At 44.7% G+C, this 22,258-nt stretch overlaps 1 protein-coding gene across 1 annotated transcript; it reads right to left on the reverse strand.

Annotated features, from left to right (window-relative positions):
- Positions 1 to 904: 904 nt before the first annotated feature.
- On the reverse strand, positions 905 to 21,835 carry LOC139160502 (protein SPMIP1). Its single transcript, XM_070738429.1, has 2 exons — positions 21,340 to 21,835; positions 905 to 4,557 (listed from the first exon to the last, which is right to left on the reverse strand). The coding sequence occupies exons 1-2, from the start codon at positions 21,764 to 21,766 to the stop codon at positions 4,439 to 4,441; spliced, it is 546 nt and encodes a 181-aa protein (XP_070594530.1). The 5' UTR covers positions 21,767 to 21,835; the 3' UTR covers positions 905 to 4,438.
- Positions 21,836 to 22,258: the final 423 nt, after the last annotated feature.

A 22,258-nucleotide genomic window follows, 5' to 3' on the forward strand; every position in this document is an offset into this window, starting at 1 on the left:
CGAAAGGCAGGGAGGGTGGGGGCAATCCTAATCTCAGGGGGGAGCTGATTCCAGAGGGTCAGGGCCCCCACAGAGAAGGCTCTTCCTCTGGGTCCCGCCAGACGACATTGTTTAGTCGACGGGACCCGAAGAAGGCCGACTCTGTGGGACCTAACCGGTCACTGGGATTCATGCGGCAGGAGGCGGTCTCGAAGATATTCTGGTCCGGTGCCATGAAGGGCTTTATAGGTCATAACCAACACTTTGAATTGTGACTGGAAACTGATCGGCAACCAATGCAGACTGCGGAGTGTTGGAGTAATATGGACATACTTAGAGAAGCCCATAATTGCTCTCGCAGCTGCATTCTGCACGATCTGAAGTTTCCGAACACTTTTCAAAGGTAGCCCCATGTAGAGAGCATTACAATAGTCGAGCCTCGAGGTGATGAGGGCATGAGTGACTGTGAGTAATGACTCCCGGTCCAAATAGGGCCGCAACTCGCTACAGCTGAAAGGTGTTTCTCTAATGTGAGGTGGGGATCGAGGAGGACGCCCAAGTTGTGGACCCTCTCTGAGGGGGTCAATAATTCCCCCTCCCAGGGTAATGGACGGACAGATAGAATTGTCCTTGGGAGGCAAAACCCACAGCCACTCCGTCTTGTCTGGGTTGAGTTGAGTTTGTTGACACCCATCCAGGCCCCAACAGCCTCCAGGCACAGGCACATCACTTCCACTGCTTCGCTGACTGGACATATTAGAAGAGATGAAGTGATGCCTTGTTCATTATATTTACATTTCTTGCCTTATAATAGTTTGTTTTATTCCATCAATCTCAGTGAAGCACTGACACATAGGATCTCTTCAAGTAAAAACACAATAAATAATAATAATAATAATAATAATAATAATAATAATAATAATAATAATAATAATAATAATTTATTAGATTTGTATGCTGCCCCTCTCCGAGGACTCGGGGTGCCTCACAACAACATAAACAGTGTACAAATACAATTTTAAAATACAATTTAAACCCCTTATAATAAAATAAAATAATCACACAACCAATCAAACCATACACCAGCCTTGACAATTGGTGTGTGTGTGTTAGTTTCCCCATGCCTGGTGGCAAAGATGAGTTTTTAATAATTTATGAAAGGCAAGAAGGGTGGGGGCAGTCCTAATCTCTGGGGGGAGTTGGTTCCAGAGGGCCGGGGCCGCCACAGAGAAGGCCCTCCCCCTGGGTCCCAACAGACGACATTGTTTAGTCAATGGGACCCAGAGAAGGCCAACTCTGTGGGACCTAATTGGCTGTGGGGATTCGTGCAGCAGAAGGCGGTCTCGGAGGTATTCCGGTCTGATGCCATGTAGGGCTTTGTAGGTCATAACTAACACTTTGAATTGTGACCGGAAATTGATCGGCAACCAGTGCAGGCCGCGGAGTGTTGTTGAGACATGGGCATATCTGGGGAGGTCCATGATTGCTCTCACGGCCGCATTCTGCACAATCTGAAGTTTCAGAACACTCTTCAAAGGTAGCCCCATGTAGAGAGCGTTGCAGTAGTCGAACCTTAAGGTGATGAGGGCTACACGAGAGTAATACCAACTTCCCCCATGAACTTTCCCTGCAAGAACTACGTGCCTTGTAACCTTACTTTCCGGATAACCCTCGTAAAACAAAGTTATAGTCAGTTACGTTTTCAAATGAGATGGAGAATACAAGCATATATGCAGAAGTGGTAATATAAGCTGATGGCTGCAATGCCATTTTTCTTGGCTTCAAGAAGCACTTTCATGAGTGTGAAATTCTCAGGTTTCCTGTAAATTATATCTACTAAGTGTGGAGACAGCTTTGCTAAGCATACCTAAGTGTTTGGTGCGCTTTTCAAAACATGAGCACCCATGAGGCAAACATAGACGCTTGTTTGCTTTCCCTCTCATATTCTCATGTGGTGGCAACAACAGGGCTTTTGTTCCCCTATCTTGAACCAAGCAGCTGGGATCCACAGGGGACCATCAGTTCAGAACAAAGGTGTCTCTCATTTCCTCCCCAGAGCAGGGAAAGGCAGATCTGAAAATCACTTCCTAGGTCACCCAGGGTTCATCCTCTAGCTTGCTTAGGCTTTTCATCTTGACCTTTGGGGTTCATAGAGTAGAGCTCAAGTAGCTTACACATCATCTTTCAGTTACCTCTGAGCCTGCTCTGGGCAATCTACAGGAATCCTCTGAGGTCTCATCTACAATCTTTTAATTTCCACCTCACAAAATATTGGCATTCCACTTTCTTTACATTAAAATTGCAACACAGGGATTGCCCTTGAAAAGCATTCAGAGACTTCAACTGGTTCAAAATGCAATTGCGCAAACTATCATTGGTGTACACATATTATTCCAACTCTCCGTGAGCTGCATTGGCTGCCGGTGGGTCCCCGGATGCAAATCAAAGTGTTGGTTATCACCTTTAAAGCCCTACATGGCTCAGGACCAGACTATTTACAGGACTGCCTGCTACCGTATACTTCCCTGCGACAAATAAGGGCCCACAGAGTTGGCCTTCTCCAGGTCTCGTCAACTAAACAATATCAATTGGTGGGACCGTGGGGAAGGGCCTTCTCTGTGGCAGCTCCGATGCTTTGGAACCAACTGCCACCGGAGATTCGTACTATCTCCACCCTGCCGACCTTCCAGAAAGCCGTTAAAACCAGGCTCTTCTGGCAGGCCTGGGGCCATTAAGTGGTCACCCTGATGCAACCATGAATGATTGAGAATATGTATGGTTTGTAGGGATTAATGTATTTTTATATGTTTTTATTCTTGTTTATATTGTAGCTATGTTTTATATTATTCTACTATTGTTAGCCACCCAGAGTCCATTCGGAATTGGGTGGCATATAAATGCTACAAATAGATAGATAGATAGATAGATAGATAGATAGATAGATAGATAGATAGATGGATGGATGGATGGATGGATGGATGGATGGATGGATGGATGGATGGATGGAGAGAGAGAGAGAGAGATGATAGAGAGAGAGAGAGATGAGAGAGAGAGACAGAGAGAGAGAGAGACAGACGGACGGACGGATAGAGAGAGAGAGAGAAAGAAAGAGCTGAGAGAGAGAGAGAGAAATATGATAGATAGATAGATAAATAGATAGGTAGGTAGGTAGGTAGGTAGATAGATAGATAGATAGATAGATAGATAGATAGATAGATAGATAGATAGATAGATAGATAGATAGATAGATAGAAAGAAAATTAGTAGAAATCAAAGATCATATCCAACCTGATGACTTTTAATCATTCCTAATGATATGAGGCTAACTGTTCAAATCTAGGAACAAAGAGTCTGAAATGATGTGAAGAGCCTTGTGGCTTCAACTGGTTCTACCAATTCGATTCCTTCAGTTTCCTTCCTGGCCTTTTTCACACAAACACACACACACACACACACACACACACAGTCCTCTTTTGGATCTGATGGGGACTGGGCTCTGTATGATTGAAGCTCCTCCCTTCCCTTTGTAAATGATTGCTTAGTCAACTTGCAGGACAGAATCCTGACATTATGCTGACATAATGATTCATTAGTTTCATAAAGACAATGGAAACTGCAACGGAAAAACTCATTATATGAGTTGCAGTGCATTTTTTTTCTTTATTCATTTCTTTGTTCCTTCATACATTCACCGTAACTGGCAAAAGAGATTTTAGAATGTTAAGGGTCCCCAAACTTGGCAACTTTAAGACTTGTGGACTTCAACTCCCAGAATTTTCTTTGCTGGCTGGAGAATTCAGGGAGCTGAAGTCCACAAGTCTTAAAGTTGCCAAATTTGGGGACCCTTGCTTTAGAGGCTGTAGAACGCTGAATTCTAAAACTTATCTCTGGTTTAAGTCACTAATGAAAGTATAAAGATTCAGCTCTTTTACTTCTATAGCTGGAATGGTGGGGAGTCTCTCTTTATATTTTGCATAAAATATCTCTGTTTTGCAGTGTGTGTGTGTATGTGTATATGTGTGTGTGTGACAATGAATCCGTTGTACAGACAAAATTGCACATAATAAAGAGGCGAATAGAAATTGCGAATAGAGGCAATGAGATAGAGTTGGATCTGCATATGATCCAGAAATTGGGGCCTCCTAGTTCAGACTAGTTCTATAGAACCTGGTGACCGGGGTCACTGGAATCAGTAGCAACCCAGGCCTGCCCTGCCCCTGAACTAGTTCTTTCAGCAGGGAAATACAGAACCCACCCCTGATATGATCAGACCTAAGACAGAGTCATTGAAATCAGTGAAGCTTTAACCATGATTCATTTAGATCTCGCTGGATTAAATCGGTTGCCTCTGAGTACGATTAAATCTGGACCCAGGTCATTCAGGGCGTCTGATTTAATATTGCAACAGGCACTCATGTAGCAACTCCCTGGGACATTTTTCTTCTTTTCAGCCAGTAACTCATGCTAATTGGTCAGTTTTGGATGGAGTGTAGAAGGTCCCATTTTTGAAGTAGAAAGTATCCTTTACAATGCAAGATTTTCCATGAACTGGTGTCCTGATGTCCTTAATGGTGTCTCCTGAAATAAAGGTGAAGTTGAGATGTATTAATAAATCAAATAGGGGTTGTTGTAGTTAATATTTTACCCTTTTTAAAATTAAAAACAAATGGTCATGCGAATGTGAAAAGAAACAGCAAGTCCTTAAAACAGAATAAAAAGGTATCAATGTGCTTTGCTGATATCATTGTATACAGTGTCAGTCTTCTTTAAGGTTAGCGTCCATCCATGTGGCTGAGAGGATCAAGCCAAAAGAAGCAACATTATGGCATTGCAGTGGAACACACACCCCCACCCCACCCAGCTTTTTGCATGGGCAACACTGCTGTAGTCGTTCAAGTGAAAGATTTGGGCTTAGATAGCCTTCGATCTGATCTAAATGTAGTTCATAAAATCATCCACCACATGCCGTGAAAATGGTCCTGGGTTGGGCCGAGAGGCAAAAAAGGAGCTGTGATGTTCCTTTAATAACCAATGCAAATGAATGTCCATTAGTGGCCATCACCAACTCTCATGGTGTCAAAATGCAGTTTAACTAAGCACCGAGTACAGAAGTACAGTCCTTCATTTTAGCCCTCTCACATTTCATTTTTAATAGATGGCCCTGAGTCAGTATGTGCATGAGGGACAAATACTTCTTTTTCTTCTCATCTTCCATACTAGAGGTGGAATACAGCAGGTTCAGACCAGTTCTGGAGAACCAGTAGTGGAAATTTTGAATAGTTCGGAGAACCGGTAAATACCACTTCTGACTGGCCCTGGCCCCATCTATTCTCTGCCTGCTGAGTCCCAGCTGATCATGGGGGATTTTATTTATTTATTTCTTAGATTTCTATGCCCCACTTCTCCTGAGACTCATTTTGCAGTATCGTTTCCCTGGACTAGTGTGAGAATGGAGATTATACAGAGTCTGCGGAGAGGGGCGGCATACAAATCTAAATAATAAATAAATAAATAAATCCTTCCCATGCCATGTCCACCAAGCCACGTCCACAGAAACTGGTAGTAAAATTTTTGAAACTCATCACTGTTCCATACTATGCATAATTATATATATATATATAAAATGATTCGACACAAAAATATGTAATCCTTCCCTGGTGCAGAGCTGAAGGGATTGGATACTACAGCCTAGAGGTTAATTCTCTGCCTTACAAGGCAAAGGTTGGAGGGTATGGCTAGCTGATGAGGCCAAAATAAGGCCGAAATAGAGGGGTGGAGCTTAATATCAGCACGATGGCAGACCCCATACCATAATATCTATAGTCATCAGAAAGTACACTGGAAAACAAATATAATCTAGCATCTAATCCCACATCTGCTAAGCAAGGATGATCTAGCTGCTTGGAATACTGCATTCAGTTTTGGTCGCCACGATGCAAAAAGGATGTTGAGACTCCAGAAAAAGTGCAGAGAAGAGCGACAAAGATGATTAGGGGATTAGAGGTTAAAACATATGAAGAACGGCTGCAGGAACTGGGCATGGATAGTTTAATGAAAAGAAGGACCAGGCGAGACATGATAGTAGTGTTCCAATATCTCAGGGGCTGCCACAAAGAAGAGGGAGTCAAACTATTCCCCAAAGTACCTGAGGGTAGAACAAGAAACAACGGGTGGAAACTAAACAAGGAGAGAAGCAACTTAGAACTAAGGAGAATTTTCCTGACAGTTGGAACAATTAATCAGTGTAACAGCTTGCCTCCAGAAGAGCTGTGAATGCTCCAACATTGGAAGTTTTTAAGAAAATGTTGGATAACCATTTCTCTTAAGTAGTGTAGAGTTTCCTGCCTAAGCAAGAGGGTGGACTTGAAGACCTCCAAGGTCCCTCCCAATGTTGTTGTTATTATTATTATTATCATTGCTGTTGTTGTTGTTATTATTATTATCATTGTTGTTGTTATTGTTATTATTATTTACACAGGTCTAGTGAATATTATGCATTGGTTGGGTCAGGGCCGCCGATAGGCCGGTACTACTGGGAGTGGTGTCACGGGCCCGGCCAAATTGACAAATGAGGGGGGCCCGGTTTTGCCGCCCAGCCTCCTGGCGCCTGCAGTAATTTGTGCGTGGAAGATCCGATGTCGCTGTAACTCTTTCCCCCCCCCCTTACCTTTAGCAAAAGCAACATCGAGTCTTCCACCAGCCCCTTGTAAACAGGTTCAGGCAGCAGGACGGTGGAAAAGGAGGCGGTGGAGGCAAGAGGCTTGCACACTCTCCCCCCCCCCCCCCCGCGGCACAGGGGCCTGCTGACCTCAAGGACGCCCGGGGAAGCAGCACGCAACGACAGAGCCGGTCAGGCAGCAGGGGGCCCCTGACGTCAAGACCTGCGACGGCCAGCAAAGCTGCTGACAGCAACCACCCGATTGCTGGGAAAGAGTTTCAAAAGCCTCCTCAGAGGGTTTAAAGCAGGGCCTGGAAGATTGCCCCCCCCCCTGCATTTTGAAAGGGAGAATCCAGCAGTGAAAAGAGATGAGAGCTGATCATTGTGAGTGCTGAGACAATGGGAGGAGTTGTAAAACTTCGGAGAGATGGGGGGGGAGGATGAAAAGGCAGGAGGGGCTGGAGTCAAGTGCCTGGCAAGCACGTCTCTTCCACACCCCGTTTCCCTCCAACACGACCAGGTCCCCCCCCCCCGGTTTTGGAGCCATTGGGATCTGTTCCGGGACGATCCTTCCTTTATTTCTTTATTGGCCAAGTATGATTGGATACACAAGGGAGGAGAGATAAACATATGAGAGAGTGAAGGGGAGACAGAGGGAGAGGATGCAGGAATGAGAGAGACCTGGAAGGAGAGAATGAGAGAGAAAGAAAAGAGAGAAATGGAGGGAGGAAGAAGGAAGAATGAAATGAATGGAGGGAAAGAAGGTGGAAGGACCTTTGGGGGGTAATTTCTTTCTCTCTCAACATTCAAATAATACAATGCACCTCTAATTTTCCATGAATAAAATGCTGTATTTTCTTAGTAACTAATATCATTCATCCCAAAAGTTGCGAAAGGTTTTTTTCTAATTTTGTCATCCAGTTACATACATTTTCTTTTAGTTAAACTCCCTCCTTAATGTTCCTTCAAAAAATATTTCTAACTTATTAACCAGTATGCCAAAGTGCTAAATTTCATTCCATTTATGCATTAATCCAAATCAGTATCACCTACTGCATATCGTATTATAATCAATACTTCTAACTTTATTAAAACAGATCAGCAATTCCTAAATTCATATATCTAAATAGAAAAATAGAAGTTAAAAAAGAGCAAACAAAACAATACTCTAAGCTTAATCAACCCTTCTCAAACTCCAATTTCTTCAATCTGAGCAGAACTTTGAACCAAACCCTTTTTTTTATTTTTTGTATCCCCTTTTAATCCCCTTTTCCATTTTATTCTTTCTATTCTTCCTTCTAGGAAGAAAGGATTTTGTTAGAAAAATAAAGAGGTTATTGGATCAAACTTTGGACACTTGACAAGTTAGTTATGATGGTGGCCATGTCCCAGGGTTATATGAACATCTTTTGGGATGTTCAAGCAGCTGCAAGGATTAACTTAACGACTGTGGCAAGAAAGGTGATAAAGTGAGGCAGAACTCACTTAATAACCCTCTTACTCAGGAGATAGAAACATTGGCGTCATTGGTTCATTTACTGATGGTTCAAAGTCGCAACGGCCCTGAATAAAGTGACATGGCCCTTTTTAACACTTAGTATCTTCGCAGCAGCCTGATGATCGGAGGATCAAAACTTTGCTGCCATTTCATTTTTATGACTGTTGCTGTGTGTCCTGAGGTCACGTGACCCCCTTTTGTTTCTAACCGATCCACGCCCAGGCATGGAAATGTGCCGCTCAGACATTATACTTTTCTGCTCACACCGAAAAAAAATTAGAGGGAACACTGCTTGAAGATATCTGACTGGGGAATTCTGGGAGTTGAAGTCCAGATATCTTCAGGTTGCCAAGGTTGGGAAACACTGGCCTATGGGACCGCCTTGCTTGGCGTAAAGCGGGAAATGATCCCCGGGGGATGGAGTGGCTCGGCGACTTAAAGTAGTTTTAAAATGGCGGGGGGGGGCACACACTTAGGCTGTATGGGGCCCCAAAATTCCTGATGGCGGCCCTGGGTTGGGTGCTGGAATGCAAACAGGCAAAGGCTATTGAGATACTATATGGTGCAATAATTCATCATATATCTTCTAAAATCAGCCTTTTGCTTGCATCAGAAATGGGCAGCTGTTTGGAGCAGAAGCTCATTTGGAATGTTGATAACTTTGATCCCTTCATGAAATTAATAACCAGACTATTCACACAGTGGGCCTGGCCAATTACAATATTCAGGGCAAATTCTTTGTCTTATAAGAGCTGAACACTTGGCATACTCCAGCTCCCATCTACCAAGCAATGCCACATAATGGGTCCCAGAAATGTGTCTTCTCTGTCACATGTCTGCTCTCCAGAACAGCATTGCTCCAGAGCAGTGTTTCTCAATATTGACACCTCTGTCAAGACCACAATGTGTAGACTTCTTGCTGGCTGGAGAAATCTGGGAGTTGCAGTCCTCTCAGCATAAATTTGCCATGAGAAAGACTGCTTAAATGCTGGAATCAGTGGAACAGCTTGCCTGCAGAAGTTGAGAATGCTCCAACACTGGAAGTTTTAAAGAAGATGTTGGATAACCAAGTAATGTAGGGTTTCTTGCCTAAGCAGGGAGTTGGACTAGAAGACCTCCAAGGCTTTTGGTATAGCAACAATAAATAAATAGATACATGACAGAGACAGAAGATGGATACTGTAGATAGATAGGTAGATAGATAGATGATAGATAGATAGATAGATAGATAGATAGATAGATAGATAGATAGATGATAGATAGATAGATACATTAGATAGATAGATACATTAGATAGATAGATACATTAGATAGATAGATAGATAGAGAGAGAGAGAGAGAGAGAGAGAGAGAGAGAGAGAGAGAGATACAGATAGATAGATAGGCAGGCAGACAGGCAGGCAATGATAGATAGATGAGAGAGAGAAGAGAAGAGGAAGAGGGAGAGAGAGAAGCAGTTTCTTCTTAATGGTTGCTGAGGTATGTTTGAACAGAAAGTACCAATCACATCTGTACCAGGGATGGATTGCTACTACCAGTTGCTACCAGTGTGCTGTGTGCGCATCTTCAGTCATCTCGCATGCAGGATTTGCTCCCTCCACGTGGTTTTGCTTCTGAGCATGTGCAGGAAACAAAAGCACACCAAAATCTTGTGACCATCCTGCTGTGTCCGCATAGTAACAGCCGGCTGTCAGAATCTAGTTCGCGTATCCCTCTCCAGGGTGCTGATTAGGCGCGTAAGCCCAGTTACTTGTAAGCGGGAACTTTCCTCTGTATTTCATTGGTAGCTGCCTCAGAAGGCGTGCTGTATATAAGCCTGTGTTCTCATGTCTGTGTTCTTAAGCCTGTATCTGCCCGGTTGGCAAGTTCTGATTAAAACTGTCATGTTTGATTAAAAGGCCTCAGTTATTATACTGGCGACGAGAATTCAACCCTGCATTTCCATCTCGCATCTATCTCTGCAGTAAGTGAAAATGTCTGTACAGCTTACTTTTCCCCCTTTCAACCCACAAGGGGAGACCTGGGACTCTTATGTCGCCCGGTTCGACTGTTTCCTGATCTCAAATGGGTATACCGAGATTTCTGGGGACCGTAAAAGATCTTATTTTCTCGGTTTCTGCGGCCCCGAGATGTTTGAGACGGCCAGGGCTTTATTTGCTCCAGTCTCTATACACGATGTGCCTTGGCAGACGTTCCTGTCAACGCTTCAAGATCATTATGCCCCAGCCCCATCCCGCTGTGCCCGGCGATACGTCTTTTACCAGAGGAATCAGGCGGAGGGGGAATCAATTAATGAATTTGTAGCCGCTCTCTGCCGGGCTGCTTTATATTGCGAGTTTCCCGACTTGAATGATTATTTGCTGGACAGGCTTGTATTCGGAGTCCGGGATGGCCGCCTTAAACGCCGCTTGTTGGCCACCCGGGAATTAACTTTTCAGACAGCATTAGCTGAAGCTCGTGCTTTTGAGCTTTCCACACAGTCTCTAGCAGCCATGGACAGTTCCGTGAACGTTACGACAAAAGTGCCAGCGGTGCCAGAGAAACCTAAAGCCGCTGCGGAAAAGGAGGACAGCAGCGAGGCTGAGGAGGAGGAAGTCTGCCGGCTGGGGGCTTCTCGGGGTCGTGATCCTCCTGCTAGTCGCCCCCCGCCCCCTCTGTCCCCTTGCAGAGGTTGTGGGGGAAACCATTATCGGTCAAATTGCCCGTTTAAGGAAGCGTCTTGTCGGCGTTGTGGGGCCAGAGGCCACATTGCGAGAGTCTGCCGTTCCCGGAGGTCCCCTCCAGCCCCCCCTAGAGAGCAGAGGGAGTTCCAAGGCTTCAATCCCCGCTGGCAGAGGAGATTTTCTTCCACCAAGAGGGATGACTGCAATGCCATTTATAGCTGCCCACGCCCAGCTAGCACGTATGTGAGGAAAACATCAGTTTCTACAGAGAAGATCTCCGTGACGGTTCGCCTGGGAGGCGTGAATTGCTCCATGCAAGTGGACACGGGCTCCGCGCATTCCTTGGTTTCCTGGGCCACGATAAAGAGATGCATGCCCGGCTTGAGCAAGAATCGGTTACAGCCATGTACTGTGACTTTACGGGACTACCAAGGGGCGCCCATTCCAGTGTTGGGGAAAGGGAGATTCCCTGTCATATTCAAATCGTTCATGGGCAGGTTGCCTCTTATGGTGGTGGACGGACCATTTTCCAGCCTCCTGGGTTTAGACTGGTTTAAGTCCTTGGGGCTTTCTGTTTCGGGGGTGAACGCTGTGAGAGGGGGGTCTGTATTTCATTAGCTTACTAAGGAATTCCCCTCTGTCTTCGATGACAAGCTGGGTTGCTACACAGGGACCCCGATTTCTTTTAGCCTCGACCCCAAGGTGCCAGCAGTGAGGTTAAAGCCCCGCAGAGTGCCCATTCCCCTCAGGCCAAAGGTTGATGCTGAATTGGACCGTCTGATTGCCCAAGGGGTGTTAGAGCCGGTTGACCAGGCTGTTTGGGAGACCCCACTGGTCATCGCTTTTAAAGGGGATGGGGGTTTGAGATTATGTGGGGACTATAAATGCACTGTCAATAAGGCTCTGGCTCACCACTCGTACCCGCTCCCAGTGGTGCAGCATTTACTCCACACTCTGGGTAATGGTAAGCTCTTTGCCAAGCTCGACCTATCCCAGGCTTACCAGCAGCTCCCTGTGGACCCCATGACTGCTGAAGCCCAGGCGATTATAACACATAGGGGGGTCTTCAGGTGCCACAGGCTACAATTTGGGGTCTCTATTGCACCGGGTATGTTTCAAGGATTAATGGAGCATTTGTTGTATGGGCTGGAAGGCACGGTGCCCTACTTTGACGATGTCCTGGTCTCGGGGAGTTCCGAGGACGAACTACTTCGCAGGGTAAAGAAGGTACTGGTTAAGTTTCAGGAGGCGGGACTCAAACTCAAATCAAAGAAGTGTGTCTTTGGGGTTCCAGAGGTTGATTTCCTGGGTTTCAGGGTGGATGCTAAGGGAATCCATCCCACCCCTGAAAAGACTAGGGCCATTTGGGATGCCCCCAGACCCCAGTCGAGGGAGGAGCTGCAGGCTTTCCTGGGTCTCTTGAACTTCTACGCGGTATTTATCCCGCATAAGGCTTCGGTGGCAGAACCGTTGCATAGGCTACTGGACAAGCGGTCTGCTTGGCACTGGGGGGAGCGGGAAGAAGCTTCTTTCAGAGGGGTCAAAGTGATACTTACCTCAAATAGTGTCCTGGCTCAATATTCCCCAAGTCTGCCATTAGTTCTCACCTGTGACGCCTCCCGGTACGGAGTGGGGGCAGTCCTCAGCCATAGATTGCCAAATGGCTCGGAAGCCCCTTTGGCGTTTTTTTCTCGGACCTTGGCCGCGGCGGAAAGAAACTATGGACAAATAGATAATGAGGCATTGGCCCTTGTGGCGGGAGTCCGCCGTTTCCACTTGTATGGAAGAAGGTTCGAGTTAGTAACGGACCACCAGCCCTTGTTAGGGTTACTCTCAGGTAACCGCCAGAGCCCAGCTGTGTGGTCTCCGCGTATGACACGCTGGATTGTTTTTTTGGCCAATTACACCTACACCCTAATATATAAACCGGGTCGTCACATTGCGCACGCCGACGCACTCAGCAGGTGCCCTGTACATGAGGAATTAACAGACCCCGCACCCGCCAGCTCCGTTTTTGCTCTGACAGAGGGGCCATTAGTATTAGCTGCTCCCGAGGTGTCTAGGGAGACTGGGAAAGACCGCATTTTGGCCCAGGTAAGGCAATGGGTTTTAAGGGGGTGGCCACTCGCTGCCCCAGCTGACCAATTCATTCCTTTTTTTCGCTGCCGCACTGAGTTCTCAGTGGAGAAGGGAGTTCTTTTAAGGGGTGGCAGAGTGGTTATACCAGGCAAGCTGAGGAACCAGGTGTTGTCTCTGCTGCACAAGGGTCACCCTGGCATAGTAAGAATGAAGGGTTTGGCCAGAGATTACGTTTGGTGGCCAGCATTAGATAAGGAGGTAGAGCAGCGTGTGGCTAACTGTGCTGTATGCCAGGAGAGCAGGTCCATGCCCCCCCGTGCTGAACCTTTAACTTGGGAACCACCTGCCAGCCCCTGGACGCGCTTGCACATTGATTTGGCCGGTCCCTTCATGGGGCAAACTTTTTTAATCACCGTGGATGCATACTCCAAATGGGTGGAGGTGGCCCAGTTGCAGTCCACTCAGTCACAGGCCATTATTGAATCTTTGATGACCCTATTTGCCACGCATGGATTTCCGGACCTACTAGTTTCGGATAACGGCCCGCAGTTCACATCTGTCCTGTTTGAGTCATTTTTAGCAACTGCAGGTATTAGACATGCCTTAACCTCGCCTTGGCATCCGGCCAGTAATGGCCAGGCGGAACGGGCAGTTCGGACAATTAAAGAGTCCCTCAAAAGGTTGCCCCCGACCTCTTGGAAAGCCAGGTTGGCTGATGTGCTCCTAGCCCAACATACCATCCCATGTGTAACCACGGGAAGGACACCAGCGGAGCTTTTAATGGGTCGCAAGTTGCGGATTATACTTGACAGGCTGCACCCAGGGTACACGGCTGCAGTGCAATGGCCTGAAGCAGACGGACGGGAGGTGTCCGCAGGAGACACGGTATTTGCCCGTGCCTATTCGGGCCAAAAGAATTGGGAGAAAGGTATAGTATGCAGGGAACTGGGGCCTCGTTCGTTCGAGATAGAGTTAAGGGACGGGCGAATTTGGAGAAGACACCTGGATCAGATCAGACTTAATAGAGAAGAAAGGTGTGGAGATCGGGAAGCCAATGAGTTTCAGGGGGAGTGTTTTCAGGGACCGCCCACGGCAGAAGAGAATGCAGGAAATTCTTCCTCGGCATATAGCAGGGAGGCGGAGGTGGTTCAGGCTCCCCAAGCGATCCACCCGGCTGAGATCGTTGGTTCGGAACATCCCACAGAGCCTCGGCGCTCCGAGAGAATCTGTCGCAGACCGTCATATTTAAAAGATTATGTCTGTGTCAGCCGAAGGGGCAGGAGTGCTGTGTCCGCATAGTAACAGCCGGCTGTCAGAATCTAGCTCGCGTATCCCTCTCCAGGGTGCTGATTGGGCACGTAAGCCCAGTTACTTGTAAGCGGGAACTTTCCTCTGTATTTCATTGGTAGCTGCCTCAGAAGGCGTGCTGTATATAAGCCTGTGTTCTCATGTCTGTGTTCTTAAGCCTGTATCTGCCCGGTTGGCAAGTTCTGATTAAAACTGTCATGTTTGATTAAAAGGCCTCAGTTATTATACATCCCCTCACAAGATTTTGCTTCTGCACATGCGGATGAAGCAAAAAATGCAAAACATTAAAGAAAAAAGATGGCGGCGCACATAGGACTGGCACTGGAGCATTCACACGCACATTGCGCAATCTGGTGGCTGCTACCGGTATGCATTCGCTTACTGCACCAGTAGCAACCCATCCCTGATTTGTACATAATGTAATGCCCCAGCCGCAGCTTCCTTGGGAAGGTAAACTTGCTTGAACAATTTTTAACAGATTTCCAACTGCCAAATGACACAAAGTTCAGATCCCACAGCACAACAAGCACAATTCATCAGCTGGTGAGGCAAGAGAACAATGGACATGTCATCTATTTCCTGACATGATGAAACCCGCATCAGGGATTTATTTGTCCTGAAAGAGAGATTGCTTGTGAAATCATCACCTATAGCTATGTAGGAAGTTAGCACCCACTCCTCTCCTAGAATAAATGAAATATCCTAGGGAATATTGAAAAGGCAGACTATATATGAGGGTCACCTAGAAAGCAATGCACCACTTTTTTTTTCTCAGCCTCAGTAATGGTATGAATGCGAAACTTTAGATATACACTGCTCAAAAAAAAATAAAGGGAACACTTAAACAACACAATATAACTCCAAGTAAATCAAACTTCTGTGAAATCAAACTTGGGAAGCAACACTGATTGACAATCAATTTCACATGCTATTGTGCACGTTCAACTTTGTACAGAACAAAGTATTCAGTGAGGAATGCATGGTATGTCTGTATGTATGCTTGGTTTTATAATAAGGGTTTTTAACTGTTTTAATATTGGATTGTTATATGCTGTTTTTATTACTGTTGTTAGCCGCCCCGAGTCTACGGAGAGGGGCGGCATACAAATCCAATAAATAGATAGATAGATAGATAGATAGATAGATAGATAGATAGATAGATAGATAGATAGATAGATAGATAGATAGATAGATAGATATTTCATTCATTCATATCTAGGATGTGCTATTTGAGTGTTCCCTTAATTTTTTTGAGAAGTATTTGAATTGTCAGGAGTGCATGTGTAAATTTTGTGTTTCTTCAGACAGATTGCATAGCTACAGCAGTGTTTCAAAATGGCGTCTCTAAGTGATGTACATTACAAGCAGCATGTCGTCATTGAATTTCTCACTGTGGAGAAAGAAACTGTTGGGAACATTCACAAATGTTTCTGTACAGTTTATGGAAAACCTGCAATCAACAGGAGTACAGTTAGTTACTGGGCACAGTGGGTGAGGCAAAGAGGTGATTCGCACATTGCAGAAATGGCTTCATGACCAGAACAAGGAGTGGTACCGACAGGGCATACACACCCTTGTGTCTCACTGGAGGAAGGTCATAGAACAGGATGGAGATTACGTGGAAAAATACGGAGTGTAGAAGAAACATCACTCTTTCTTGAGTGTAAGTAATTGTTGAAGAAAAAAACAAGAATGGCAACGAATGTGGAGCAGGAATTTTGAAATGATGCTAGCTATTCCATATAAAGAGAATATAGTCAAAATGTTCTATAGGTGGCACACCATCCCTATAAAACTAGTCTGCGGAGAGGGGCGGCATACAAATCTAAATAATAATAATAATAATAATAATAATAATAATAATAATAATAATAATAAATAATTGTCTCCCACTTGCTGGAAATGTCAAAAAGAACAAGGCACATATTTCCACCTTTGGTGGCAATGTAAAAAATCGCAGGTTTATTGGAAAAAAAATTGTAATTTGGCTAGATGAAATCCTTAATCTTAAATTAGATAAAACACCAGAATGCTTCCTTTTAGGTATTTTAAGACAGAAACTGGAAAACAATCATATTTATGTAGTTATCCATATTACTACAGCAGCCAGATTAGCAATTGCGCAATGGTGGAAAAATGAAGATATACCTCAAGATGGATTAATAATAGAAAAAATTAGAAATTGTGCAGAAATGACTAAATTAACTCTGGAACTTAGAAATGATGAAGAATCTGTGTTTTATAAGTGCTGGGACCCCTTTTACCGCTGGTTAGAAAAAAGAAAAATCCGACCACAAAGGAGCTGGTTCCAGAGGGTCGGAGCCACCACAGAGAAGGCTCTTCCCCTGGGTCCCGCCAGACGACATTGTTTAGTCGACGGAACCCGGAGAAGGCCAACTCTGTGGGAGCGAACCGGTTGCTGGGATTCATGCAGCAGAAGGCGGTCCCGGAGATATCACTATATATACATACAATATCACTTCCATCTGCTGGAAAGAGTGGATAACCTGTTCTGCACAAAGCTCCAGAACAGACAATTGTGCATGCTTACAATTAGCAGGTAACCACGGTTTCCTCTTATCTGACAAGGAAGAGGAATCCTGTTTTGTTGGTTGCTTAATTTGAATAATTCTTAATTGCCTAAGGCAGCGGCTCCCAACTGTTTGGGTACCAGGGACCAGTTCCACAGAGAGAGGTTTTTCCACAGACTGGAGGGGGCATGGTTTCATGTGCTGCCTGCATCCCATGGATGGGGCTTCACTTGTTTGCGTGGCCCAGTTTCTGGCATGCTGTAGCCCAGTGCTGGAGGTTGGGGACTCTGGCCTAAGGATCTGCTGCTTTATGGTTCCCACTGAGCAAAATATGGCTTTTAAAACAACCCATTATGAAGAACAGAACTTATTTGATGCATCAGTTGCAGAGACCGCCTTCATGACCGTTGTCTTATTCTAGTAGGTTTCATCTGCTCAGTCTGCCAGAATCTGTCTTCACATGCTCAGGATAATAAGGTTTTTACAATTTGGAAAGAAACAAAAGGTGTTGTGGTTAGCTCTGGCCCAGCTCCTGCCCCAAGGAATGTGCAGGTGGATGTGGGGGAAACATCCACATGCCGCAGGCCTGTTTTGCTCCCGATGGAATCTGCCGACAAAGTCTCCTCTGACCAAGGAAGTATGAGTGACAGGGAAGAGGGGAGTTTGGCAGACAGCCCAGGAGGAGATCAATCATCTGTATCATCCCTGGATTCTGAACAAGAATTAATGACACATCCACGCATGCATAGAGTGATGCATAGGAGACAACAACTGAAGGATTATTATAAGAGAAAATGAGGCCATCTGTGGTTGGGTGGGGCTGCTGTAAATAGTGCTATAGATAAAAGTGCAGCTTGGTGTTTTAGCCTCATGGCAGTTTATCTGATTCATTGTTTCGTCAAGATCATAGTTTTTGTGCTGTTCAAGATTGTGTGTGGACTCTCTGGATTTTAGAATTGGACTCAATTTCCCAGTTATTGGGTGAGCAATTGGACTGCATTTAACCTGTGCCTTGTGTGTACCAGAAAATCCCTTTGACATTTAAAAAGGGAGCTGTTTCTGTTTTCCTGTTTATAAAAACTTTTGCGTTTTCCTCTTATCGTGTCTTCCTGGACTAATTACCCTGTAATTACGGGCAGTTGAAACACGCCGGCAGAGCACAAAGGAAGGTTTGGTGAACAGAATAAATAATATTTGTGGAGGGGAAATTCATTGCCCACCTCTCTAACAACAACACACTATGCAGAAATTCAATACACGTCCTGCGGAAATTTTCCTGCCTTTTCAAGCAGACATCTTTGCATTTAGAGCCGTAGAGACTGCAATTGTAGTTATCAAGGTAAACTTGTCTGAATAATGTTGAGCAGAAATCCACCTGTTAAATGACATAATGTCCAGTTGCCATTGTAAACCAGCCACGATTCATTAGCTGACAGGAAAAGATGGAGATAAACATGTCATCAACTTCCTGACATGATAAAAACTGGTCTATGCTTAGGCCTTACGACTCTATTGAAGATGCTGGAACTTTATTCAGATTCCATCATTAAAAATGAAAATTATAGTGAGTGGTTGGCGGAGTAAGCACAATTCTTTCTCCTAGCAATATCAAATTGGCCAGTGAATCTCAAACTGAGCAACGCTAAAAAAGACCTTCAGAAGGAGATTATCTGTGGGTTCCCAGACCTTCCTTATACAACCAGTTGCTTTCCAGGTACAGTGGTACCTCTACCTATGAACAGCTCTGCTTAAGAACTTTTCTAGATAAGAACCGGGTGTTCAAGATTTTTTTGCCTCTTCTTAAGAACCATTTTCTACTTAAGAACCTGAGCTCAGAAAAGTTTCCCAGGAAATTTGAGAACGTCATGAAGGCCCGGCCAGTTTCCTGCCATTCTCCCTTTAATCCCGGCCTTCTTGGACTTTTCTGGACTGCCAGAGGAGCTTTTCTGTGGCACTTAAGAAGGCTTTGTCAGTCCAGAGCGAATGAAGTGTTTTCCTTTCTCTGGACACTTGGTTGCCTCCCAGTGGGAGGTTGCCTTCCGGAGCATCTGGGCAAAAGGGGTGCTTCACCCCGGCTGAATCAACTCGGCTTCAGCCAAACCGAGGTGTCGCCACAGTGAAGGAAAGGCGCTGGCTATAAAGTGAGCGAGCAAGAGAACAGGGGAGCTCTTCAGCATGGGAAGGAAGAAGAAGCAGGTAGCAGCAGCAGCAGCAACTGCCTTTTGATCAAAGGAGCAGGAGGTTTCCCCCTCTCACCCACCTAGATTTCTCTCTCTGGCGCAGTGTATGGGAGGCAGCCTCGCGCCAGGTGTATGGGAGGCACATGCTCCTTCTCGCCGCCTCAGAGTCCCTCTTTTTTTTTTAAGCCTTAAAGTTTTGGATTTTTTTGATTCCCCTCACCTTGCCTTCTTCCTTCGGCAGCGACCGTCCTCCTCCTCTTCTTCATCCTCCTCCTCCCACCCAAATTCTGAGCGTTTATTTCTTTCCTAATGGTTTTGCATGCATTGTTTGCTTTTACATTGATTCCTATAGGAAAAAATGCTTCTACTTACAAACTTTTCTACTTAAGAACCTGGTCAAGGAACAAATCAAGTTCTTAAGTAGAGGTACCACTGTATACTCACTTTGAAAGCCTGGAATTCCTAGTTTGAGATTTCTGTCAGTTGTAAACTCAATACATCTGGGGGAGGCTTTTCTTATCTTAGTAACTTTAAGATGCTAGATTTAAGATGTTGAAGTTTAACTGCCAAAATTCCCGAGCCAGCTGGGAAATTCTGGGAATTGGAATCATCTTAAAGTTGGTAGTATTGAGCAACTCTATTCTAGACCAACTTAACTTTATGGAAAATTCTTATGGTTAAAAACAAACAATATATTGACATTACTTTATTTATTTTAGCACTATATAAAGCAACCTGGCCGCACACATAACACTGTTCTGATTTCTGTGTATAAGCTAGTAAAATGACTCCAAATTGCAATAAAACAAAGTTCAGAAGATAACTACCGATAAGCAAATGTATTAGTACTTTGATCTGATCCATGGGCAAAGTGGTGGTTTTCTATGTGTCTTTATCATGCCAACTTCTTTAAATCATAGTCTTAAAACCCCTGGAAATTATCAAGTTAGAAAAGGACTTGCCAGAAGTAAATTTAAGGAATGAAGGCCCAATGCAATAAAATTAGATTTGGAATTCCTATCCCATACATAAATTAACACTGAGGATGGATTCGTACAAAACAAAATGCTAAAATTGTATTTAAAATAAAATTCCATTAAATCTGAAATTAATATTAAATATACAGTACAGTGGTATCTCTACTTAAGAACTTAATTTGTTCCGTGACCAGGTTCTTATGTAGAAAAGTTTGTAAGTAGAAGCAATTTTTCCCATAGGACTCAATGTAAAAGCAAATAATGTGTGCAAACCCATTAGGAAAGAAATAAAAGCTCAGAATTTGGGTGGGAGGAAGAGGAGGAAGAAGAGGAGGAGGACAGTTGTTGCTGAAAGAAGAAGGTGAGGGGAATTAAAAAAAATCCAAAACTTTAAGGCTTTAAAAATAAAAAAGAGGCTCTGAGGCGGTGAGGAGGAGCACGCGCCTCTAATACACCCGGCGCGAGGCTGCCTCCTGTACACCGTGCCAGAGAGAGAAACCCAGGGGGTTTCTCTCTGGTGTAGTGCGTGGGAGGCAGCCTCGCGCTGGGTGTAGGGGAGGCACGTGCTCCTCCTCACCACCTCAGAGCATAGTTCCCTCTAAGCTGAGCAGTGAGCAATCGCTCACTTAAAAATCATCATCAACTCAGAGTTTTCCAAACCTGCCCAGAAGCCGAGAGGGAAAGAGTGAGAGGGAAGGAGAGAGAGAGGAAGAGAGAGAAACAGATAGAAAAAAGAGAGGAAGGAAAAGAGAAAGAAAAAGAATGGGAGTAAGGAAGAGAGAAAGAAAATCAAAATCGAGTTTGAAACTAGCTCAACTATTTAAGTGGCATTTTGATATTGATAGAGTTGCCCTATTATGAGCTCACTGTTATAGACAGACAGTACAGTATTTTATTTTGAAATTCTCTGAGGCAAAACAGGGTGGGTTTTTATTTGTTTGTTTGTTTGTTTGTTTGTTTGTTTATTATTTCTGTGCCGCCCAGTCGAGAAGGGACTGCCGCTCAGACACTATACTTTTCCGCCCCCCCCCAAAAAAAAATTAGAGGGAACACTGCCTCAGAGTCTCTCTCTCTCTCTTTTTTTAAACCTTAAAGTTTTGGATTTTTTTAAATTCCCTTCACCTCACCTTCTTCCTTTGGCAGTGACTGTCCTCCTCCTCCTCTTTTTCCTCCTCTTCCTGCCACCCAAATTCTGAGCTTTTATTTCTTTCCTAAAGGGTTTGCATGCATTATTTGCTTTTACATTGATTCCTATGGGAAAAATTGCTTCTACTTACAAACTTTTCTACTTAAGAACCTGGTCATGGAATGAATTCAGTTCTTAAGTAGAGGTACCACTGTACTTGATGCGTAGAGATAAAATAAAAAAAAACTTTCCAAAAAACAAATTTTAGGGACTAGGATTGAATTCCCATCAGTAAACTGGGTTTATTGTTGAGAGCATCAGAGTGGGAAGCCCGTCTTACCTAAGCGCCAACCATACTCCCATGAAGACAGCACCGGGTAGCAAAATTTTTCTTCAGGAGACTTCATCATTCTCTCTTTGAGGTACTGCTGCCTTCCTTTGCCTTCATGGGAGAAGCCCTTATATAGCAGCTGTGTGGTCTCTGGAGTTGGGACCCGCATCTCTGGAAGAGGCTCCTGGAGACTCAGCCCAACCTTCTCTTCTGCTGGCTCCTTTTGGGGAGCCGCGTCTCGATTTCGAGAGCTTGAGTCCTCCTTGGAAAGGTCGATGTCAGGCAGCGAACACTTTTGCCTGGAGATGCCAGGATCGGGCAGGCGCTGGGGGTATTTCCGTCCATATTTTGCCTTCCATCTGATCCTGCAGAAAACCTCCTTGCTGATCACTTCCCTCCAGCCATCCTGTTCCTGGCTAGTTAGTAGGCCCTTCATTGCCTGCAAGCAAAGGCAAGCGGTGGTGCAGGATTGTTGGAGGTGCTTGGTATAAACTTATCACTTCCTGCTTCTGGTGTCCAAGGAAACAGGCACAAAAGGGTCTGCGAAGCCAGGCTCAAATTACAGGCCAATGGTTTGCCTCGTTTCCCCACCACGGTTGCTAGGCTATTGTTGCATTAAGACTGCCTATGCATGAAAGGAGAGAGATGCCAAAGTGCTGATTTGGCCTTAAATCCAGTTGACAATTTGTGCAGGGCTTGTAAAGAAACATAGAAATATAGAAGATTGACAGCAGAAAAAGACCTCATGGTCCATCTAGTCTGCCCTTATACTATTTCCTGTATTTTATCTTAGGGTGGATATATGTTTATCCCAGGCATGTTTAAATTCAGTTACTGTGGATTTATCTACCACGTCTGCTGGAAGTTTGTTCCAACGATCTACTACTCTTTCAATAAAATAATATTTTCTCACGTTGCTTCTGATCTT

This window comes from Erythrolamprus reginae, chromosome 2 (assembly GCF_031021105.1).
Source record: "Erythrolamprus reginae isolate rEryReg1 chromosome 2, rEryReg1.hap1, whole genome shotgun sequence".
In the NCBI taxonomy this organism is placed as follows: Eukaryota; Metazoa; Chordata; class Lepidosauria; order Squamata; family Dipsadidae; genus Erythrolamprus; species Erythrolamprus reginae.